The sequence below is a fragment of the Hyperolius riggenbachi genome, chromosome 2 (assembly GCF_040937935.1).
Source record: "Hyperolius riggenbachi isolate aHypRig1 chromosome 2, aHypRig1.pri, whole genome shotgun sequence".
Taxonomy (NCBI): Eukaryota; Metazoa; Chordata; class Amphibia; order Anura; family Hyperoliidae; genus Hyperolius; species Hyperolius riggenbachi.
In genome coordinates this window covers 9,258,453-9,278,921 of record NC_090647.1, presented here as the reverse complement: position 1 = coordinate 9,278,921, position 20,469 = coordinate 9,258,453, and the positions used below count along the sequence as shown (strand labels likewise).

The 20,469-nt window shown below is 55.0% G+C and overlaps 1 protein-coding gene across 2 annotated transcripts in view; it reads right to left on the bottom strand.

Moving 5' to 3' along the window:
• The window catches only part of FHIP1B (FHF complex subunit HOOK interacting protein 1B), an 86,433-nt gene that overhangs the window by 29,192 nt on the left and 36,772 nt on the right, over window positions 1-20,469 (bottom strand). For both annotated transcript variants that reach the window (XM_068266470.1, XM_068266471.1), the window contains exons 5-7: window positions 2,160-2,318; window positions 1,992-2,078; window positions 109-276 (exon numbers count right to left, since the gene is read on the bottom strand). In XM_068266470.1, the coding sequence (XP_068122571.1) occupies window positions 109-276; window positions 1,992-2,078; window positions 2,160-2,318 (414 nt within the window). The remainder of the gene's footprint in view (window positions 1-108; window positions 277-1,991; window positions 2,079-2,159; window positions 2,319-20,469) is intronic.

Below are 20,469 nucleotides of genomic sequence, written 5' to 3'. Positions count from 1 at the left end.
ACAGCTGTACCACACACAGTACATGAGGCACAGGACTGGGCCTGCAGGGACACCATACACACAGTACATGAGACACAGGACTGGGCCTGCAGGGACACCGTAGCTCACCCGGGAATTGCTGACGATGCGGCTGATGAGGGTGTGCAGGATGGTGGTGTTGTCATGTCGATGGAGGAGGATGAAGCGGAGGAAGGTTTTCAGCAGAGTGCTCTCGCTGATGCTGCGCAGGAATAGCTCTAGATAGGCGGTGCTGGCGATCATCTCTTCGATGGAGGTCTGCGGGGGAGGAACAGACAATCAGATACAACCTCTTACAATGTGTCACAAGCTCTCATCAAATTGTGATAACGTGTAAAGACCTGGCTTGGGACAGAAGGCAAAGAGGGGTGGTAAACCGCTCATATTCAAAATGGGAAACTGTTAGCAGTGGCGTCCCGCAAGGGTCAGTACTAGGCCCAATCCTTTTCAATCTATCTATTAATGATCTAGCAGATATAGAGTAATGTAGACATCTTTGCAGATGATAAAAATGCATGCAGAATTATCAACAGTAAGATGGATAGTGACATATTATAACAGGATATCAACAGCATGGCTACATGGCAGATGAAACTTAATGTAGACAAACAGAAGGTCATGCACCTTGGATTTACCAATGGTAGATCATCATATAAAATACATGGCATACGGCTGGGAACAGACTTGGGAATACTGCTTAACAACAAAGCAAAAAGGGCAGGTGGGCTTAGGCTAGAGGTTGATGAGCAGTGGGTGGGGGAGTGGTGAGCAGTGGGTGGGGTTAGGTAAGAAGTGGAGAAGGGGTGAGCAGTGGGTGGGGTTAGGCTGGAGGTGGAAAAGTGGGTGGGATTAGGCTGGTGGAGGAGGGGTAAGCAGTGGGTGGGGTTAGGCAGCAGGTGGAAAAGGGCTGAGCAATGGGTGGAGTTAGGCTGCAGCTGGAGTGAGCAGTGGGCGGGGTTAGGCTGCAGGTGGAGTGAGCAGTGGGTGGGGTTAGGCTGCAGGTGAAGTGAGCAGTGGGTGGGGTTAGGCTGCAGGTGGAGTGAGCAGTGGGCGGGGATAGGCTGCAGGTGGAGTGAGCAGTGGGTGGGGTTAGGCTGCAGGTGGAGTGAGCAGTGGGCGGGGTTAGGCTGCAGGTGGAGTGAGCAGTGGGTGGGGTTAGGCTGCAGGTGGATTGAGCAGTGGGTGGGGTTAGGCTGCAGGTGGAGTGAGCAGTGGGTGGGGTTAGGCTGCAGGTGGAGTGAGCAGTGGGTGGGGTTAGGCTGCAGGTGGAGGAGAGGTAGACCGTGGGCAGGGATAGGCTGCAGGTGGAGTGAGAAGTGGGTGGGGTTAGGCTGGTGGAGGTGGGGTAAGCAGTGGGTGGGGTTAGGCAGCAGGTGGAAAAGGGCTGAGCAATGGGTGGAGTTAGGCTGCAGGTGGAGTGAGCAGTGGGTGGGGTTAGGCTGCAGGTGGAGTAAGGGTAGACAGTGGGCAGGGATAGGCTGCAGGTGGAGGAGTGTTAGACAGTGGGTGGGGATAGGCTGCAGGTGGAGTGAGCAGTGGGTGGGGTTGGGCTGCAGGTGGAGTGAGCAGTGGGTGGGGTTAGGCTGCAGGTGGAGTGAGCAGTGGGTGGGGTTAGGCTGCAGGTAGAGTGAGCAGTGGGCGGGGCTAGGCTGCAGGTGGAGGAGAGGTAGACCGTGGGCGGGGATAGGCTGCAGGTGGAGTAAGGGTAGACAGCGGGCGGGGATAGGCTGCAGGTGGAATGAGCAGTGGGCGGGGATAGGCTGCAGGTGGAGTGAGCAGTGGGTGGGGTTAGGCTGCAGGTGGAGGAGAGGTAGACCGTGGGCAGGGATAGGCTGCAGGTGGAGTGAGCAGTGGGTGGGGTTAGGCTCAGCAGGGAGTTGCAGAACAGGAGCAGATAAAGGTCTGCATTAGACATCAGGCGCGCCTCCATGCTGCCCCGCCAGTGGATTCTGTCTTCCTTGGTGGTCTCTCACCTTGTGCAGTGCGGGGCCCATGACTGGCACTAGGAAGCCATTGTGTATATATTCCACCAGCTGGTTCTGGACGAGCGGATGAGCCACCTGCACAGAAAGGGTAACATTGTAAGACTGACCTCGGACAGAAGAAGCTCCGCCCACCCAGGACCATCACGGACCACCCACCTGTGTGACGGCATTGCAGAACTCCAGCGAATTCATGAAAAGCACCAATGAGGAGACCCCTATCCAATCTTCTCTGCGCAGGAAGTGCCAGTCGTCACCGCGCACCTCAATCTTACGGGGGAGGGAGGAGTAGAGCGCGCTCAGGCCTGTAGCGAGGATCTGCAAACATAAACAACACCAACACTCAGTGCTGAAACGTAACCATGACTACAGGACAGCCACACCCACCATCACAGGGAATACCTAGGTGGGCTATACCTGGCCGTATACTATCAGGTGTACTTCATACAACAGACAGACCTGATGAAAACATCACTTCTAACAAACATATTTTAAACTGTATGCACCCCCACTTAACATTCCATTTAAACATAGCTCCCTTATTGGTCAAAAATGTCTATTTGCATTATCCATCATGGCAGATTTAAAGGCAAGCCAAAGATTATTGCTGCAATGTTGTGATCCATAGTGATATATTTTGTTGTGAGCCCATCTCTAACATTCTCTGGAGCAGAGTAGTAGTGATCACATGCCTAACATATACGAACTGTTTCCTGCAGACAGATTACTACACTGCAGCCTGACTCCCACAGGAGACAGAAATTCCAGCATGACTAAAATACAAGAACCCTTTCTAAAGATAGCCACAAATGATCCAATCTTTTTCATCCAATTTTACCAAATCATGTAGTAGAAGGGTAAACTGAGTACAGAGATGAGAAGGAGATGGGCTGTGTATGGAGGGGATGAGGAGCAGCTATCAGACAGCAGGGGGCAGTATTGGCCAGGCAGGAGCAGGTACAGAGATGAGGAGGGGAGGGGCTGTGTATGGAGAGGATGAGGTGCAGCTATCAGACAGCAGGGGGCAGTACTGGCCAGGTAGGCGCAGGTACAGAGATGAGGGGAGGGGCTGTGTATGGAGAGGATGGAGGTGCAGCTATCAGACAGCAGGGGGCAGTACTGGCCAGGTAGGCGCAGGTACAGAGATGAGGGGAGGGGCTGTGTATGGAGAGGATGGAGGTGCAGCTATCAGACAGCAGGGGGCAGTACTGGCCAGGCAGGAGCAGGTACAGAGATGAGGAGGGGAGGGGCTGTGTATGGAGGGGATGAGGAGCAGCTATCAGACAGCAGGGGGCAGTATTGGCCAGGCAGGAGCAGGTAAAGAGATTAGGAGGGGAGGGGCTGTGTATGGAGAGGATGAGGTGCAGTTATCAGACAGCCGGGGGCAGTATTGGCCAGGTAGGCGCAGGTACAGAGATGAGGGGAGGGGCTGTTTATGGAGAGGATGGAGGTGCAGCTATCAGACAGCAGGGGGCAGTACTGGCCAGGCAGGGGCAGGTACAGAGATGAGGAGGGGAGGGGCTGTGTATGGAGAGGATGAGGTGCAGCTATCAGACAGCAGGGGGCAGTACTGGCCAGGCAGGAGCAGGTACAGAGATGAGGAGGGGAGGTGCTGTGTATGGAGAGGATGAGGTGCAGTTATCAGACAGCAGTATTGGCCAGGTAGGCGCAGGTACAGAGATGAGGGGAGGGGCTGTTTATGGAGAGGATGGAGGTGCAGCTATCAGACAGCAGGGGGCAGTATTGGCCAGGCAGGAGCAGGTACAGAGAGGAAGAGGAGATGGACTTTAGTACCCTGAGGTAATAAGATATCAGGGGTGGAGGACCAGCAGACAGAGGATCAGAGCTGGAAGGATGAGCAGGCAGCGTATCAGGGTTAGAGGATCAGGGCTGGAAGGATCAAGGCAGGATGGATCAGGGCTGGAAGGATGAGGGTTGGAGGATCAGGGCTGGAAGGACCAGGGCAGGATGGATCAGGGCTGTAAGGACCAGGGCAGGATGGATCAGGGCTGGAAGGATCAGGGCAGGATGGATCAGGGCTGGAAGGATCAGGGCTGGAAGGATCAGGGCTGGAAGGATCAGGAGGCAGAGGATCAGGGCTGGAAGGATCAGGAGGCAGAGGATCAGGGCTGGAAAGATCAGGAGGCAGAGGATCAGGGCTGGAAGGATCAGGGTTGGAGGATCAGGGCTGGAAGGATCAGGGTTTGAGGATCAGGGCTGGAAGGATCAGGAGGCAGAGGATCAGGGCTGGGAGGATCAGGGCAGGATGGATCAGGGTTGGAAGGATCAGGGTTGGAAGGATCAGGGTTGGAAGGATCAGGGTTGGAAGGATCAGGGTTGGAAGGACCAGGGCTGGAAGGATCAGCAGGTAGGGATCTAGGTTGGAGGGTCAGGGCTGGATGGATCAGGGCTGGAAGGATCAGCAGGTAGGCATCAAGGATGGAGGATCAGGGTTGGAGGGTCAGGGCTGGATGGATCAGGGTTGGAGGATCAGGGCTGGATGGATTAGCAGGCAGAGGGTCAGGGCTGGAAGGATCAGGAGGCAGAGGAACAGGGCTGGAAGGATCAGGGCTGGAAGGATCAGGGTTGGAGGATCAGGGCTGGATGGATCAGGGCTGGATGGATCAGGAGGCAGAGGATCAGGGCTGGAGGGATCAGGAGGCAGAGGATCAGGGCTGGAGGGATCAGGAGGCAGAGGATCAGGGCTGGAAGGATCAGGAGGCAGAGGATCAGGGCTGGAAGGATCAGGGCAGGATGGATCAGGGCTGGAAGGATCAGGGTTGGAGGGATCAGGGCTGGATGGATCAGGGCTGGAGGGATCAGGAGGCAGAGGATGAGGGCTGGATGGATCAGGGCTGGATGGATCAGGGATGGAAGGATCAGGGCTGGAGGGATCAGGGCTGGAGGGATCAGGGCTGGAGGGATCAGGGCTGGATGGATCAGGGCTGGAGGGATCAGGAGGCAGAGGATGAGGGCTGGATGGATCAGGGCTGGATGGATCAGGGATGGAAGGATCAGGGCTGGAGGGATCAGGGCTGGAGGGATCAGGGCTGGAGGGATCAGGGCTGGAAGGATCAGGGCTGGAAGGATCAGGAGGCAGAGGACCGGACTGGAAGGATCAGGGCTGGATGGTTTAGAGCTGGAGGATGAGGGCTGGATGGATCAGGGTTGGAAGGATCAGCAGGCAGAGGATCAGGGCTGGAGGGATCAGGGCTGGAAGGATCAGGAGGCAGAGGACCGGGCTGGAAGGATCAGGGCTGGATGGTTTAGAGCTGGAGGATGAGGGCTGGATGGATCAGGGCTGGATGGATCAGGGTTGGAAGGATCAGCAGGCAGAGGATCAGGGCTGGAAGGATCAGGGCTGGAAGGATGAGGCAGGGAGTGGCTGCTGCATTCCACACTAGTAGCGCAGGGAGTGTCTCCGGGAGGAAGCGTAGACAGGAAGGTGTCAGGCTACACATGTACTGCCAGGGGGCACACGGCACACACGCCACATTCCTGCCTGCTCTGCACTGACTACAGTATATCTGCTGAAATCACGTCTAATACTTATCAGTGAATAGTGGTGAAGACATTACCAATCAGGGACAGTGTGTGCCCGGCACAGATTATAGCAGTGATGGGACAGTGTGTGCCCAGCACAGATTATAGCAGTGATGGGACAGGGTGTGCCCGGCACAGATTATAGCAGCGATGGGACAGGGTGTGCCCGGCACAGATTATAGCAGTGATGGGACAGTGTGTGCCCAGCACAGATTATAGCAGTGATGGGACAGTGTGTGCCCGGCACAGATTATAGCAGCGATGGGACAGTGTGTGCCCGGCACAGATTATAGCAGCGATGGGACAGTGTGTGCCAGGCACAGATTATAGCAGTGATGGGACAGGGTGTGCCCGGCACAGATTATAGCAGCGATGGGACAGGGTGTGCCCGGCACAGATTATAGCAGTGATGGGACAGGGTGTGCCAGGCACAGATTATAGCAGCGATGGGACAGGGTGTGCCAGGCACAGATTATAGCAGCGATGGGACAGTGTGTGCCGGGCACAGATTATAGCAGTGATGGGACAGTGTGTGCCAGGCACAGATTATAGCAGCCATGGGACAGTGTGTGCCAGGCACAGATTATAGCAGCGATGGGACAGTGTGTGCCTGGCACAGATTATAGCAGCGATGGGACAGTGTGTGCCTGGCACAGAATATAGCAGTGATGGGACAGTGTGTGCCCGGCACAGATTATAGCAGTGATGGGACAGTGTGTGCCAGGCACAGATTATAGCAGTGATGGGACAGGGTGTGCCCGGCACAGATTATAGCAGCGATGGGACAGGGTGTGCCCGGCACAGATTGTAGCAGTGATGGGACAGGGTGTGCCAGGCACAGATTATAGCAGCGATGGGACAGGGTGTGCCAGGCACAGATTATAGCAGCGATGGGACAGTGTGTGCCAGGCACAGATTATAGCAGTGATGGGACAGGGTGTGCCGGGCACAGATTATAGCAGTGATGGGACAGTGTGTGCCAGGCACAGATTATAGCAGCCATGGGACAGTGTGTGCCAGGCACAGATTATAGCAGCGATGGGACAGTGTGTGCCTGGCACAGATTATAGCAGCGATGGGACAGTGTGTGCCTGGCACAGAATATAGCAGTGATGGGACAGTGTGTGCCCGGCACAGATTATAGCAGTGATGGGACAGTGTGTGCCAGGCACAGATTATAGCAGTGATGGGACAGTGTGTGCCAGGCACAGATTATAGCAGTGATGGGACAGTGTGTGCCAGGTACAGATTATAGCAGCGATGGGACAGTGTGTGCCAGGCACAGATTATAGCAGCGATGGGACAGTGCGTGCCAGGCACAGATTATAGCAGTGATGGGACAGTGTGTGCCCGGCACAGATTATAGCAGTGATGGGACAGTGTGTGCCAGGCACAGATTATAGCAGCGATGGGACAGTGTGTGCCAGGCACAGATTATAGCAGCGATGGGACAGTGTGTGCCAGGCACAGATTATAGCAGCGATGGGACAGTGTGTGCCCGGCACAGATTATAGCAGCGATGGGACAGTGTGTGCCCGGCACAGATTATAGCAGCGATGGGACAGTGTGTGCCCGGCACAGATTATAGCAGCGATGGGACAGTGTGTGCCGGGCACAGATTATAGCAGTGATGGGACAGTGTGTGCCCGGCACAGATTATAGCAGTGATGGGACAGTGTGTGCCCGGCACAGATTATAGCAGTGATGGGACAGTGTGTACCAGGCACAGATTATAGCAGCGATGGGACAGTGTGTGCCCGGCACAGATTATAGCAGTGATGGGACAGTGTGTGCCCGGCACAGATTATAGCAGTGATGGGACAGTGTATGCCGGGCACAGATTACAGCAGTGATGGGACAGTGTATGCCGGGCACAGATTATAGCAGTGATGGGACAGGGTGTGCCCGGCACAGATTATAGCAGTGATGGGACAGTGTGTGCCCGGCACAGATTATAGCAGCGATGGGACAGTGCGTGCCAGGCACAGATTATAGCAGTGATGTGACAGTGTGTGCCAGGCACAGATTATAGCAGCGATGGGACAGTGTGTGCCAGGCACAGATTATAGCAGTGATGGGACAGTGTGTGTCAGGCACAGATTATAGCAGCGATGGGACAGGGTGTGCCGGGCACAGATTATAGCAGCGATGGGACAGGGTGTGCCAGGCACAGATTATAGCAGCGATGGGACAGTGTGTGCCCGGCACAGATTATAGCAGCGATGGGACAGGGTGTGCCGGGCACAGATTATAGCAGTGATGGGACAGTGTGTGCCAGGCACAGATTATAGCAGCGATGGGACAGTGTGTGCCAGGCACAGATTATAGCAGCGATGGGACAGTGTGTGCCCGGCACAGATTATAGCAGCGATGGGACAGTGTGTGCCCGGCACAGATTATAGCAGCGATGGGACAGTGTGTGCCAGGCACAGATTATAGCAGTGATGGGACAGTGTGTGCCAGGCACAGATTATAGCAGTGATGGGACAGTGTGTGCCCGGCACAGATTATAGCAGTGATGGGACAGTGTGTGCCAGGCACAGATTATAGCAGTGATGGGACAGTGTGTGCCCGGCACAGATTATAGCAGCGATGGGACAGTGTGTGCCAGGCACAGATTATAGCAGCGATGGGACAGGGTGTGCCGGGCACAGATTATAGCAGTGATGGGACAGTGTGTGCCAGGCACAGATTATAGCAGCGATGGGACAGGGTGTGCCAGGCACAGATTATAGCAGTGATGGGACAGTGTGCGCCTGGCACAGATTATAGCAGCGATGGGACAGTGTGTGCCAGGCACAGATTATAGCAGCGATGGGACAGTGTGTGCCAGGCACAGATTATAGCAGTGATGGGACAGTGTGTGTCAGGCACAGATTATAGCAGCGATGGGACAGTGTGTGCCCGGCACAGATTATAGCAGCGATGGGACAGTGTGTGCCAGGCACAGATTATAGCAGTGATGGGACAGTGTGTGCCAGGTACAGATTATAGCAGCGATGGGACAGTGTGTGCCAGGCACAGATTATAGCAGCGATGGGACAGTGTGTGCCAGGCACAGATTATAGCAGTGATGGGACAGTGTGTGCCAGGCACAGATTATAGCAGTGATGGGACAGGGTGTGCCTGGCACAGATTATAGCAGTGATGGGACAGGGTGTGCCCGGCACAGATTATAGCAGCGATGGGACAGTGTGTGCCCGGCACAGATTATAGCAGCGATGGGACAGTGTGTGCCGGGCACAGATTATAGCAGTGATGGGACAGTGTGTGCCCGGCACAGATTATAGCAGCGATGGGACAGTGTGTGCCCGGCACAGATTATAGCAGTGATGGGACAGTGTGCGCCAGGCACAGATTATAGCAGTGATGGGACAGTGTGTGCCAGGCACAGATTATAGCAGTGATGGGACAGTGTGTGGCAGGCACAGATTATAGCAGCGATGGGACAGTGTGTGCCCGGCACAGATTATAGCAGCGATGGGACAGTGTGTGCCCGGCACAGATTATAGCAGTGATGGGACAGTGTGTGCCCGGCACAGATTCTTCCTGGCTACAGTGGTGCAAGTGGCGTGGCGTTCCTGGCTGCAGAGGTGCAAGCGGCGTGGCGTTCCTGGCTGCAGCGGTGCAAGCGGCGTGGCGTTCCTGGCTGCAGAGGTGCAAGCGGCGTGGCGTTCCTGGCTGCAGAGGTGCAAGCGGCGTGGCGTTCCTGGCTGCAGAGGTGCAAGCGGCGTGGCGTTGCTGGCTGCAGCGGTGCAAGCGGCGTGTCGTTCCTGGCTGCAGTGGTGCAATCGGCGTGGCGTTCCTGGCTGCAGAGGTGCAAGCGGCGTGGCGTTCCTGGCTGCAGCGGTGCCAGCGGCGTGGCGTTCCTGGCTGCAGAGGTGCAAGCGGCGTGGCGTTCCTGGCTGCAGAGGTGCAAGCGGCGTGGCGTTCCTGGCTGCAGCGGTGCAAGCGGCGTGGCGTTCCTGGCTGCAGAGGTGCAAGCGGCGTGGCGTTCCTGGCTGCAGCGGTGCAAGCGGCGTGGCGTTCCTGGCTGCAGAGGTGCAAGCGGCGTGGCGTTCCTGGCTGCAGAGGTGCAAGTGGCGTGTCGTTCCTGGCTGCAGTGGTGCAATCGGCGTGGCGTTCCTGGCTGCAGAGGTGCAAGCGGCGTGGCGTTCCTGGCTGCAGAGGTGCAAGCGGCGTGGCGTTCCTGGCTGCAGCGGTGCCAGCGGCGTGGCGTTCCTGGCTGCAGAGGTGCAAGCGGCGTGGCGTTCCTGGCTGCAGAGGTGCAAGCGGCGTGGCGTTCCTGGCTGCAGCGGTGCAAGCGGCGTGGCGTTCCTGGCTGCAGAGGTGCAAGCGGCGTGGCGTTCCTGGCTGCAGCGGTGCAAGCGGCGTGGCGTTCCTGGCTGCAGAGGTGCAAGCGGCGTGGCGTTCCTGGCTGCAGAGGTGCAAGCGGCGTGGCGTTCCTGGCTGCAGCGGCGTGGCGTTCCTGGCTGCAGAGGTGCAAGCGGCGTGGCGTTCCTGGCTGCAGCGGTGCAAGCGGCGTGGCGTTCCTGGCTGCAGCGGCGTGGCGTTCCTGGCTGCAGAGGTGCAAGCGGCGTGGCGTTCCTGGCTGCAGTGGTGCAAGCGGCTGCTATGTCCTGTGATAAACATGAGGTTTCAGCCTCCAGCACCTACTGAACAGAGCAGCAGCCAATAATGCTCCATCTACAGCAGGCTTTCTCAACCAGGGTTCCTTGAGGACTCTGCAGGGGTTCCTTGGCATTTTACCCCATCATGGGGGAAGTATAATAGAGCACACTATAATAGGTGGTACTGTAACAAGAAGCACTAAATTGGGGGGTCAGGAGACAGTATAATGAGTGGCAGTGTAATAGGAGATAGTGAAATTAGCAGCCTAACCTATTTAAAGACCACGCATCCTGAAAAATAAATGTAGGGGTTCCTCGAGACCAAAAAATTGTTTGCAGGGGTTCCTTGAGATCCAAAAGTTATTTACAGGGTTTCTCCAGGTTAAAAGGGTTGAGAAACACTGATCTAAAGAGATATTTCTACAGTGAGTGGGTAAATACAGAAGGGCGGAGCTCACTCCACTCTGCACTCCAGCAGCCTTTAGGGTGGATTCTGGCTGTGCCGATAGACTCTGGTGGCTTCTGATGCCCACATCTGACCAGCGGTGACCTCAGAGGAGCTGCTGCAGGAATGTGTAATGGGCACATGGTGTGTCTATAAACACCAGCCCAGCTGACCACAGAATCCAGCCATGGGATCACATTACCCCCAGACAGCTGGCCTGGCACAACTGTGTATTTATACAGGATCATACGTCCGAAGGAACCCTTAAAGGGGTCCTGTGGACTGGTTAAATAAACAAAAACGGACTCTTACCTGGGGTGTCTAACCGCCCCCTGCAGCTGTAATGTCCCGCACCGTCGTCCTACGATCCTCCGTTCCCCACCGCTGGTCCCAGTATAATATTCGTCAAGACGAATAATAATGCTCGCTCCCACGCGCGTCACCGGGAGCTTACTGTGCAGGAGCAGTACGAAGTTTTCTTGTACTGTGCCTGCGCAGTAAGCTCTCGATGACGGCCGCGTAACCACAGTCTAATTAGACGCCTCAGTAGGCCACATTGGCCTCGATTCATAAAAGTGCTGTCGGTAAGGTAAAGTCGAGCGGGGAAACACCACTGTCGGTATTTCCGCCTTCAGGGTGGTAATTCATAAAAATGTTGCTAGATGTGACAGGCGTGCAGAGATATTCCGCTGTAGGCAGGCATTAGGCTGTCGGGAGACATGCGGAAACAGGAGAAGCTGGCCGAGTCCCTCCATGCAGTGTTCTCTCTGCAGCTGCTTGGGAGGTCTGTCCCATTCACTGCAATGTATTCCGCACGCTTCTCGCCACATCAGAGGTAGCGGTAATACCCGTCCGCATACCGCTACCTCTAATCTTTATGAATTGACTACTTGTTACTTTTGCTATGATAATCACCGCGCAAAAAGCCTTTATGAATACAGATTTTGCTGTGTGGTCGGTAAAGTGAGCCGTTTTCAGCATTTCCGAATGCGGGAATGCTTTATGAATCGAGGCCATTGCTGGGCTGGTTGGATGAGGTTTCTGTAGGCCACATTGCTGGGCTGGTTGGATGCGGTTTCTGTAGGCCACATTGCTGGGCTGGTTGGATGAGGTGTCTGTAGGCCACATTGCTGGGCTGGTTGGATGAGGTGTCTGTAGGCCACATTGCTGGGCTGGTTGGATGAGGTTTCTGTAGGCCACATTGCTGGGCTGGTTGGATGCAGTTTCTGTAGGCCACATTGCTGGGCTGGTTGGATGCAGTTTCTGTAGGCCACATTGCTGGGCTGGTTGGATGAGGTTTCTGTAGGCCACATTGCCGGTCTGGTTGGATGAGGTTTCTGTAGGCCACATTGCTGGGTTGGGTGGATGAGGTTTCTGTAGGCCACATTGCTGGGCTGGTTGGATGCAGTTTCTGTAGGCCACATTGCTGGGCTGGTTGGATGCAGTTTCTGTAGGCCACATTGCTGGGCTGGTTGGATGAGGTTTCTGTAGGCCACATTGCTGGGCTGGTTGGATGAGGTTTCTGTAGGCCACATTGCTGGGCTGGTTGGATGAGGTTTCTGTAGGCCACATTGCTGGGCTGGTTGGATGCAGTTTCTGTAGGCCACATTGCTGGGCTGGTTGGATGCAGTTTCTGTAGGCCACATTGCTGGGCTGGGTGGATGCGGTTTCTGTAGGCCACATTGCTGGGCTGGTTGGATGAGGTTTCTGTAGGCCACATTGCCGGGCTGGTTGGATGCGGATTCTGTAGGCCACATTGCTGGGCTGGTTAGATGAGGTTTCTGTAGGCCACATTGCTGGGCTGGTTGGATGAGGTTTCTGTAGGCCACATTGCTGGGCTGGTTGGATGAGGTGTCTGTAGGCCACATTGCTGGGCTGGTTGGATGAGGTTTCTGTAGGTCATATTGCTGGGCTGGTTAGATGAGGTTTCTGTAGGCCACATTGCTGGGCTGGTTGGATGAGGTTTCTGTAGGCCACATTGCTGGGCTGGTTGGATGAGGTTTCTGTAGGCCACATTGCTGGGCTGGTTGGATGAGGTGTCTGTAGGCCACATTGCTGGGCTGGTTGGATGAGGTTTCTGTAGGTCATATTGCTGGGCTGGTTAGATGAGGTTTCTGTAGGCCACATTGCTGGGCTGGTTGGATGAGGTTTCTGTAGGTCACATTGCTGGGCTGGTTGGATGAGGTTTCTGTAGGCCACATTGCTGGGCTGGTTGGATGAGGTTTCTGTAGGTCACATTGCTGGGCTGGTTGGATGCGGTTTCTGTAGGCCACATTGCTGGGCTGGTTGGATGAGGTTTCTGTAGGCCACATTGCTGGGATGGTTGGATGAGGTTTCTGTAGGTCACATTGCTGGGCTGGTTGGATGCGGTTTCTGTAGGCCACATTGCTGGGCTGGTTGGTACGGTTTCTGTAGGCCACATTGCTGGGCTGGTTGGATGCGGTTTCTGTAGGCCACATTGCTGGGCTGGTTGGATGCGGTTTCTGTAGGCCACATTGCTGGGCTGGTTGGATGCGGTTTCTGTAGGCCACATTGCTGGGCTGGTTGGATGCGGTTTCTGTAGGCCACATTGCTGGGCTGGTTGGATGAGGTTTCTGTAGGCCACATTGCTGGGCTGGTTGGATGAGGTGTCTGTAGGTCATATTGCTGGGCTGGTTGGATGAGGTTTCTGTAGGTCACATTGCGGGTCTGGTTGGATGAGGTTTCTGTAGGCCATATTGCTGGGCTGGTTAGATGAGGTTTCTGTAGGCCACATTGCTGGGCTGGTTGGATGCAGTTTCTGTAGGCCACATTGCTGGGCTGGTTGGATGAGGTTTCTGTAAGCCACATTGCTGGGCTGGTTGGATGAGGTTTCTGTAGGCCACATTGCTGGGCTGGTTGGATGAGGTTTATGTAGGCCACATTGCTGGGCTGGTTGGATGAGGTTTCTGTAGGCCACATTGCTGGGCTGGTTGGATGAGGTTTCTGTAGGCCACATTGCCGGTCTGGTTGGATGAGGTTTCTGTAGGCCACATTGCTGGGTTGGGTGGATGAGGTTTCTGTAGGCCACATTGCTGGGCTGGTTGGATGCAGTTTCTGTAGGCCACATTGCTGGGCTGGTTGGATGCGGTTTCTGTAGGCCACATTGCTGGGCTGGTTGGATGAGGTTTCTGTAGGCCACATTGCTGGGCTGGTTGGATGAGGTTTCTGTAGGCCACATTGCTGGGCTGGTTGGATGAGGTTTCTGTAGGCCACATTGCTGGGCTGGTTGGATGCAGTTTCTGTAGGCCACATTGCTGGGCTGGTTGGATGCAGTTTCTGTAGGCCACATTGCTGGGCTGGGTGGATGCGGTTTCTGTAGGCCACATTGCTGGGCTGGTTGGATGAGGTTTCTGTAGGCCACATTGCCGGGCTGGTTGGATGCGGATTCTGTAGGCCACATTGCTGGGCTGGTTAGATGAGGTTTCTGTAGGCCACATTGCTGGGCTGGTTGGATGAGGTTTCTGTAGGCCACATTGCTGGGCTGGTTGGATGAGGTGTCTGTAGGCCACATTGCTGGGCTGGTTGGATGAGGTTTCTGTAGGCCACATTGCTGGGCTGGTTGGATGAGGTTTCTGTAGGCCACATTGCTGGGCTGGTTGGATGAGGTGTCTGTAGGCCACATTGCTGGGCTGGTTGGATGAGGTTTCTGTAGGTCATATTGCTGGGCTAGTTAGATGAGGTTTCTGTAGGCCACATTGCTGGGCTGGTTGGATGAGGTTTCTGTAGGTCACATTGCTGGGCTGGTTGGATGAGGTTTCTGTAGGCCACATTGCTGGGCTGGTTGGATGAGGTTTCTGTAGGTCACATTGCTGGGCTGGTTGGATGCGGTTTCTGTAGGCCACATTGCTGGGCTGGTTGGATGAGGTTTCTGTAGGCCACATTGCTGGGATGGTTGGATGAGGTTTCTGTAGGTCACATTGCTGGGCTGGTTGGATGCGGTTTCTGTAGGCCACATTGCTGGGCTGGTTGGTACGGTTTCTGTAGGCCACATTGCTGGGCTGGTTGGATGCGGTTTCTGTAGGCCACATTGCTGGGCTGGTTGGATGCGGTTTCTGTAGGCCACATTGCTGGGCTGGTTGGATGCGGTTTCTGTAGGCCACATTGCTGGGCTGGTTGGATGCGGTTTCTGTAGGCCACATTGCTGGGCTGGTTGGATGAGGTTTCTGTAGGCCACATTGCTGGGCTGGTTGGATGAGGTGTCTGTAGGTCATATTGCTGGGCTGGTTGGATGAGGTTTCTGTAGGTCACATTGCGGGTCTGGTTGGATGAGGTTTCTGTAGGCCATATTGCTGGGCTGGTTAGATGAGGTTTCTGTAGGCCACATTGCTGGGCTGGTTGGATGCAGTTTCTGTAGGCCACATTGCTGGGCTGGTTGGATGAGGTTTCTGTAAGCCACATTGCTGGGCTGGTTGGATGAGGTTTCTGTAGGCCACATTGCTGGGCTGGTTGGATGAGGTTTCTGTAGGCCACATTGCTGGGCTGGTTGGATGAGGTTTCTGTAGGCCACATTGCTGGGCTGGTTGGATGCGGTTTCTGTAGGCCACATTGCTGGGCTGGTTGGATGCAGTTTCTGTAGGCCACATTGCTGGGCTGGTTGGATGCAGTTTCTGTAGGCCACATTGCTGGGCTGGTTGGATGAGGTTTCTGTAGGCCACATTGCTGGGCTGGTTGGATGCAGTTTCTGTAGGCCACATTGCTGGGCTGGTTGGATGAGGTTTCTGTAGGCCACATTGCTGGGCTAGTTGGATGAGGTGTCTGTAGGCCACATTGCCGGGCTGGTTGGATGAGGTTTCTGTAGGCCACATTGCTGGGCTGGTTGGATGAGGTTTCTGTAGGCCACATTGCTGGGCTGGTTGGATGCAGTTTCTGTTGGCCACATTGCTGGGCTGGTTGGATGCAGTTTCTGTAGGCCATATTGCTGGGCTGGTTGGATGCGGTTTCTGTTGGCCACATTGCTGGGCTGGTTAGATGAGGTTTCTGTAGGCCACATTGCTAGGTTGGTTGGATGAGGTTTCTGTAGGCCACATTGTTGGGCTGGTTGGATGAGGTTTCTGTAGGCCACATTGCTGGGCTGGTTGGATGAGGTTTCTGTAGGCCACATTGCTGGGCTGGTTGGATGCGGTTTCTGTAGGCCACATTGTTGGGCTGGTTGGATGAGGTTTCTGTAGGCCACATTGCTGGGCTGGTTGGATGAGGTTTCTGTAGGCCACATTGCTGGGCTGGTTGGATGAGGTTTCTGTAGGCCACATTGCTGGGCTGGTTGGATGAGGTTTCTGTAGGCCACATTGTTGGGCTGGTTGGATGAGGTTTCTGTAGGCCACATTGCTGGGCTGGTTGGATGAGGTTTCTGTAGGCCACATTGCTGGGCTGGTTGGATGAGGTTTCTGTAGGCCACATTGCTGGGCTGGTTGGATGCAGTTTCTGTAAGCCACATTGCTGGGCTGGTTGGATGAGGTGTCTGTAGGCCACATTGCTGGGCTGGTTGGATGAGGTGTCTGTAGGCCACATTGCTGGGCTGGTTGGATGAGGTTTCTGTAGGCCACATTGCTGGGCTGGTTGGATGCAGTTTCTGTAAGCCACATTGCTGGGCTGGTTGGATGAGGTTTCTGTAGGCCACATTGCTGGGCTGGTTGGATGAGGTGTCTGTAGGCCACATTGCTGGGCTGGTTGGATGAGGTGTCTGTAGGCCACATTGCTGGGCTGGTTGGATGCGGTTTCTGTAGGCCACATTGTTGGGCTGGTTGGATGAGGTTTCTGTAGGCCACATTGATGGGCTGGTTGGATGAGGTTTCTGTAGGCCACATTGCTGGGCAGGTTGGATGAGGTTTCTGTAGGCCACATTGCTGGGCTGGTTGGATGAGGTGTCTGTAGGCCACATTGCTGGGCTGGTTGGATGAGGTTTCTGTAGGCCACATTGCTGGGCTGGTTGGATGAGGTTTCTGTAGGCCACATTGCTGGGCTGGTTGGATGCAGTTTCTGTAGGCCACATTGCTTGGCTGGTTGGATGAGGTTTCTGTAGGCCACATTGCCGGTCTGGTTGGATGAGGTTTCTGTAGGCCACATTGCTGGGTTGGGTGGATGAGGTTTCTGTAGGCCACATTGCTGGGCTGGTTGGATGCAGTTTCTGTAGGCCACATTGCTGGGCTGGTTGGATGCAGTTTCTGTAGGCCACATTGCTGGGCTGGTTGGATGAGGTTTCTGTAGGCCACATTGCTGGGCTGGTTGGATGAGGTTTCTGTAGGCCACATTGCTGGGCTGGTTGGATGAGGTTTCTGTAGGCCACATTGCTGGGCTGGTTGGATGCAGTTTCTGTAGGCCACATTGCTGGGCTGGTTGGATGCAGTTTCTGTAGGCCACATTGCTGGGCTGGGTGGATGCGGTTTCTGTAGGCCACATTGCTGGGCTGGTTGGATGAGGTTTCTGTAGGCCACATTGCCGGGCTGGTTGGATGCGGATTCTGTAGGCCACATTGCTGGGCTGGTTAGATGAGGTTTCTGTAGGCCACATTGCTGGGCTGGTTGGATGAGGTTTCTGTAGGCCACATTGCTGGGCTGGTTGGATGAGGTGTCTGTAGGCCACATTGCTGGGCTGGTTGGATGAGGTTTCTGTAGGTCATATTGCTGGGCTGGTTAGATGAGGTTTCTGTAGGCCACATTGCTGGGCTGGTTGGATGAGGTTTCTGTAGGCCACATTGCTGGGCTGGTTGGATGAGGTTTCTGTAGGCCACATTGCTGGGCTGGTTGGATGAGGTGTCTGTAGGCCACATTGCTGGGCTGGTTGGATGAGGTTTCTGTAGGTCATATTGCTGGGCTGGTTAGATGAGGTTTCTGTAGGCCACATTGCTGGGCTGGTTGGATGAGGTTTCTGTAGGTCACATTGCTGGGCTGGTTGGATGAGGTTTCTGTAGGCCACATTGCTGGGCTGGTTGGATGAGGTTTCTGTAGGTCACATTGCTGGGCTGGTTGGATGCGGTTTCTGTAGGCCACATTGCTGGGCTGGTTGGATGAGGTTTCTGTAGGCCACATTGCTGGGATGGTTGGATGAGGTTTCTGTAGGTCACATTGCTGGGATGGTTGGATGCGGTTTCTGTAGGCCACATTGCTGGGCTGGTTGGTACGGTTTCTGTAGGCCACATTGCTGGGCTGGTTGGATGCGGTTTCTGTAGGCCACATTGCTGGGCTGGTTGGATGCGGTTTCTGTAGGCCACATTGCTGGGCTGGTTGGATGCGGTTTCTGTAGGCCACATTGCTGGGCTGGTTGGATGCGGTTTCTGTAGGCCACATTGCTGGGCTGGTTGGATGAGGTTTCTGTAGGCCACATTGCTGGGCTGGTTGGATGAGGTGTCTGTAGGTCATATTGCTGGGCTGGTTGGATGAGGTTTCTGTAGGTCACATTGCGGGTCTGGTTGGATGAGGTTTCTGTAGGCCATATTGCTGGGCTGGTTAGATGAGGTTTCTGTAGGCCACATTGCTGGGCTGGTTGGATGCAGTTTCTGTAGGCCACATTGCTGGGCTGGTTGGATGAGGTTTCTGTAAGCCACATTGCTGGGCTGGTTGGATGAGGTTTCTGTAGGCCACATTGCTGGGCTGGTTGGATGAGGTTTATGTAGGCCACATTGCTGGGCTGGTTGGATGAGGTTTCTGTAGGCCACATTGCTGGGCTGGTTGGATGAGGTTTCTGTAGGCCACATTGCCGGTCTGGTTGGATGAGGTTTCTGTAGGCCACATTGCTGGGTTGGGTGGATGAGGTTTCTGTAGGCCACATTGCTGGGCTGGTTGGATGCAGTTTCTGTAGGCCACATTGCTGGGCTGGTTGGATGCAGTTTCTGTAGGCCACATTGCTGGGCTGGTTGGATGCAGTTTCTGTAGGCCACATTGCTGGGCTGGTTGGATGAGGTTTCTGTAGGCCACATTGCTGGGCTGGTTGGATGAGGTTTCTGTAGGCCACATTGCTGGGCTGGTTGGATGAGGTTTCTGTAGGCCACATTGCTGGGCTGGTTGGATGCAGTTTCTGTAGGCCACATTGCTGGGCTGGTTGGATGCAGTTTCTGTAGGCCACATTGCTGGGCTGGGTGGATGCGGTTTCTGTAGGCCACATTGCTGGGCTGGTTGGATGAGGTTTCTGTAGGCCACATTGCCGGGCTGGTTGGATGCGGATTCTGTAGGCCACATTGCTGGGCTGGTTAGATGAGGTTTCTGTAGGCCACATTGCTGGGCTGGTTGGATGAGGTTTCTGTAGGCCACATTGCTGGGCTGGTTGGATGAGGTGTCTGTAGGCCACATTGCTGGGCTGGTTGGATGAGGTTTCTGTAGGTCATATTGCTGGGCTGGTTAGATGAGGTTTCTGTAGGCCACATTGCTGGGCTGGTTGGATGAGGTTTCTGTAGGCCACATTGCTGGGCTGGTTGGATGAGGTTTCTGTAGGCCACATTGCTGGGCTGGTTGGATGAGGTGTCTGTAGGCCACATTGCTGGGCTGGTTGGATGAGGTTTCTGTAGGTCATATTGCTGGGCTGGTTAGATGAGGTTTCTGTAGGCCACATTGCTGGGCTGGTTGGATGAGGTTTCTGTAGGTCACATTGCTGGGCTGGTTGGATGAGGTTTCTGTAGGCCACATTGCTGGGCTGGTTGGATGAGGTTTCTGTAGGTCACATTGCTGGGCTGGTTGGATGCGGTTTCTGTAGGCCACATTGCTGGGCTGGTTGGATGAGGTTTCTGTAGGCCACATTGCTGGGATGGTTGGATGAGGTTTCTGTAGGTCACATTGCTGGGCTGGTTGGATGCGGTTTCTGTAGGCCACATTGCTGGGCTGGTTGGTACGGTTTCTGTAGGCCACATTGCTGGGCTGGTTGGATGCGGTTTCTGTAGGCCACATTGCTGGGCTGGTTGGATGCGGTTTCTGTAGGCCACATTGCTGGGCTGGTTGGATGCGGTTTCTGTAGGCCACATTGCTGGGCTGGTTGGATGAGGTTTCTGTAGGCCACATTGCTGGGCTGGTTGGATGAGGTGTCTGTAGGTCATATTGCTGGGCTGGTTGGATGAGGTTTCTGTAGGTCACATTGCGGGTCTGGTTGGATGAGGTTTCTGTAGGCCATATTGCTGGGCTGGTTAGATGAGGTTTCTGTAGGCCACATTGCTGGGCTGGTTGGATGCAGTTTCTGTAGGCCACATTGCTGGGCTGGTTGGATGAGGTTTCTGTAAGCCACATTGCTGGGCTGGTTGGATGAGGTTTCTGTAGGCCACATTGCTGGGCTGGTTGGATGAGGTTTATGTAGGCCACATTGCTGGGCTGGTTGGATGAGGTTTCTGTAGGCCACATTGCTGGGCTGGTTGGATGCGGTTTCTGTAGGCCACATTGCTGGGCTGGTTGGATGCAGTTTCTGTAGGCCACATTGCTGGGCTGGTTGGATGCAGTTTCTGTAGGCCACATTGCTGGGCTGGTTGGATGAGGTTTCTGTAGGCCACATTGCTGGGCTGGTTGGATGCAGTTTCTGTAGGCCACATTGCTGGGCTGGTTGGATGAGGTTTCTGTAGGCCACATTGCTGGGCTAGTTGGATGAGGTGTCTGTAGGCCACATTGCCGGGCTGGTTGGATGAGGTTTCTGTAGGCCACATTGCTGGGCTGGTTGGATGAGGTTTCTGTAGGCCACATTGCTGGGCTGGTTGGATGCAGTTTCTGTTGGCCACATTGCTGGGCTGGTTGGATGCAGTTTCTGTAGGCCATATTGCTGGGCTGGTTGGATGCGGTTTCTGTTGGCCACATTGCTGGGCTGGTTAGATGAGGTTTCTGTAGGCCACATTGCTAGGTTGGTTGGATGAGGTTTCTGTAGGCCACATTGTTGGGCTGGTTGG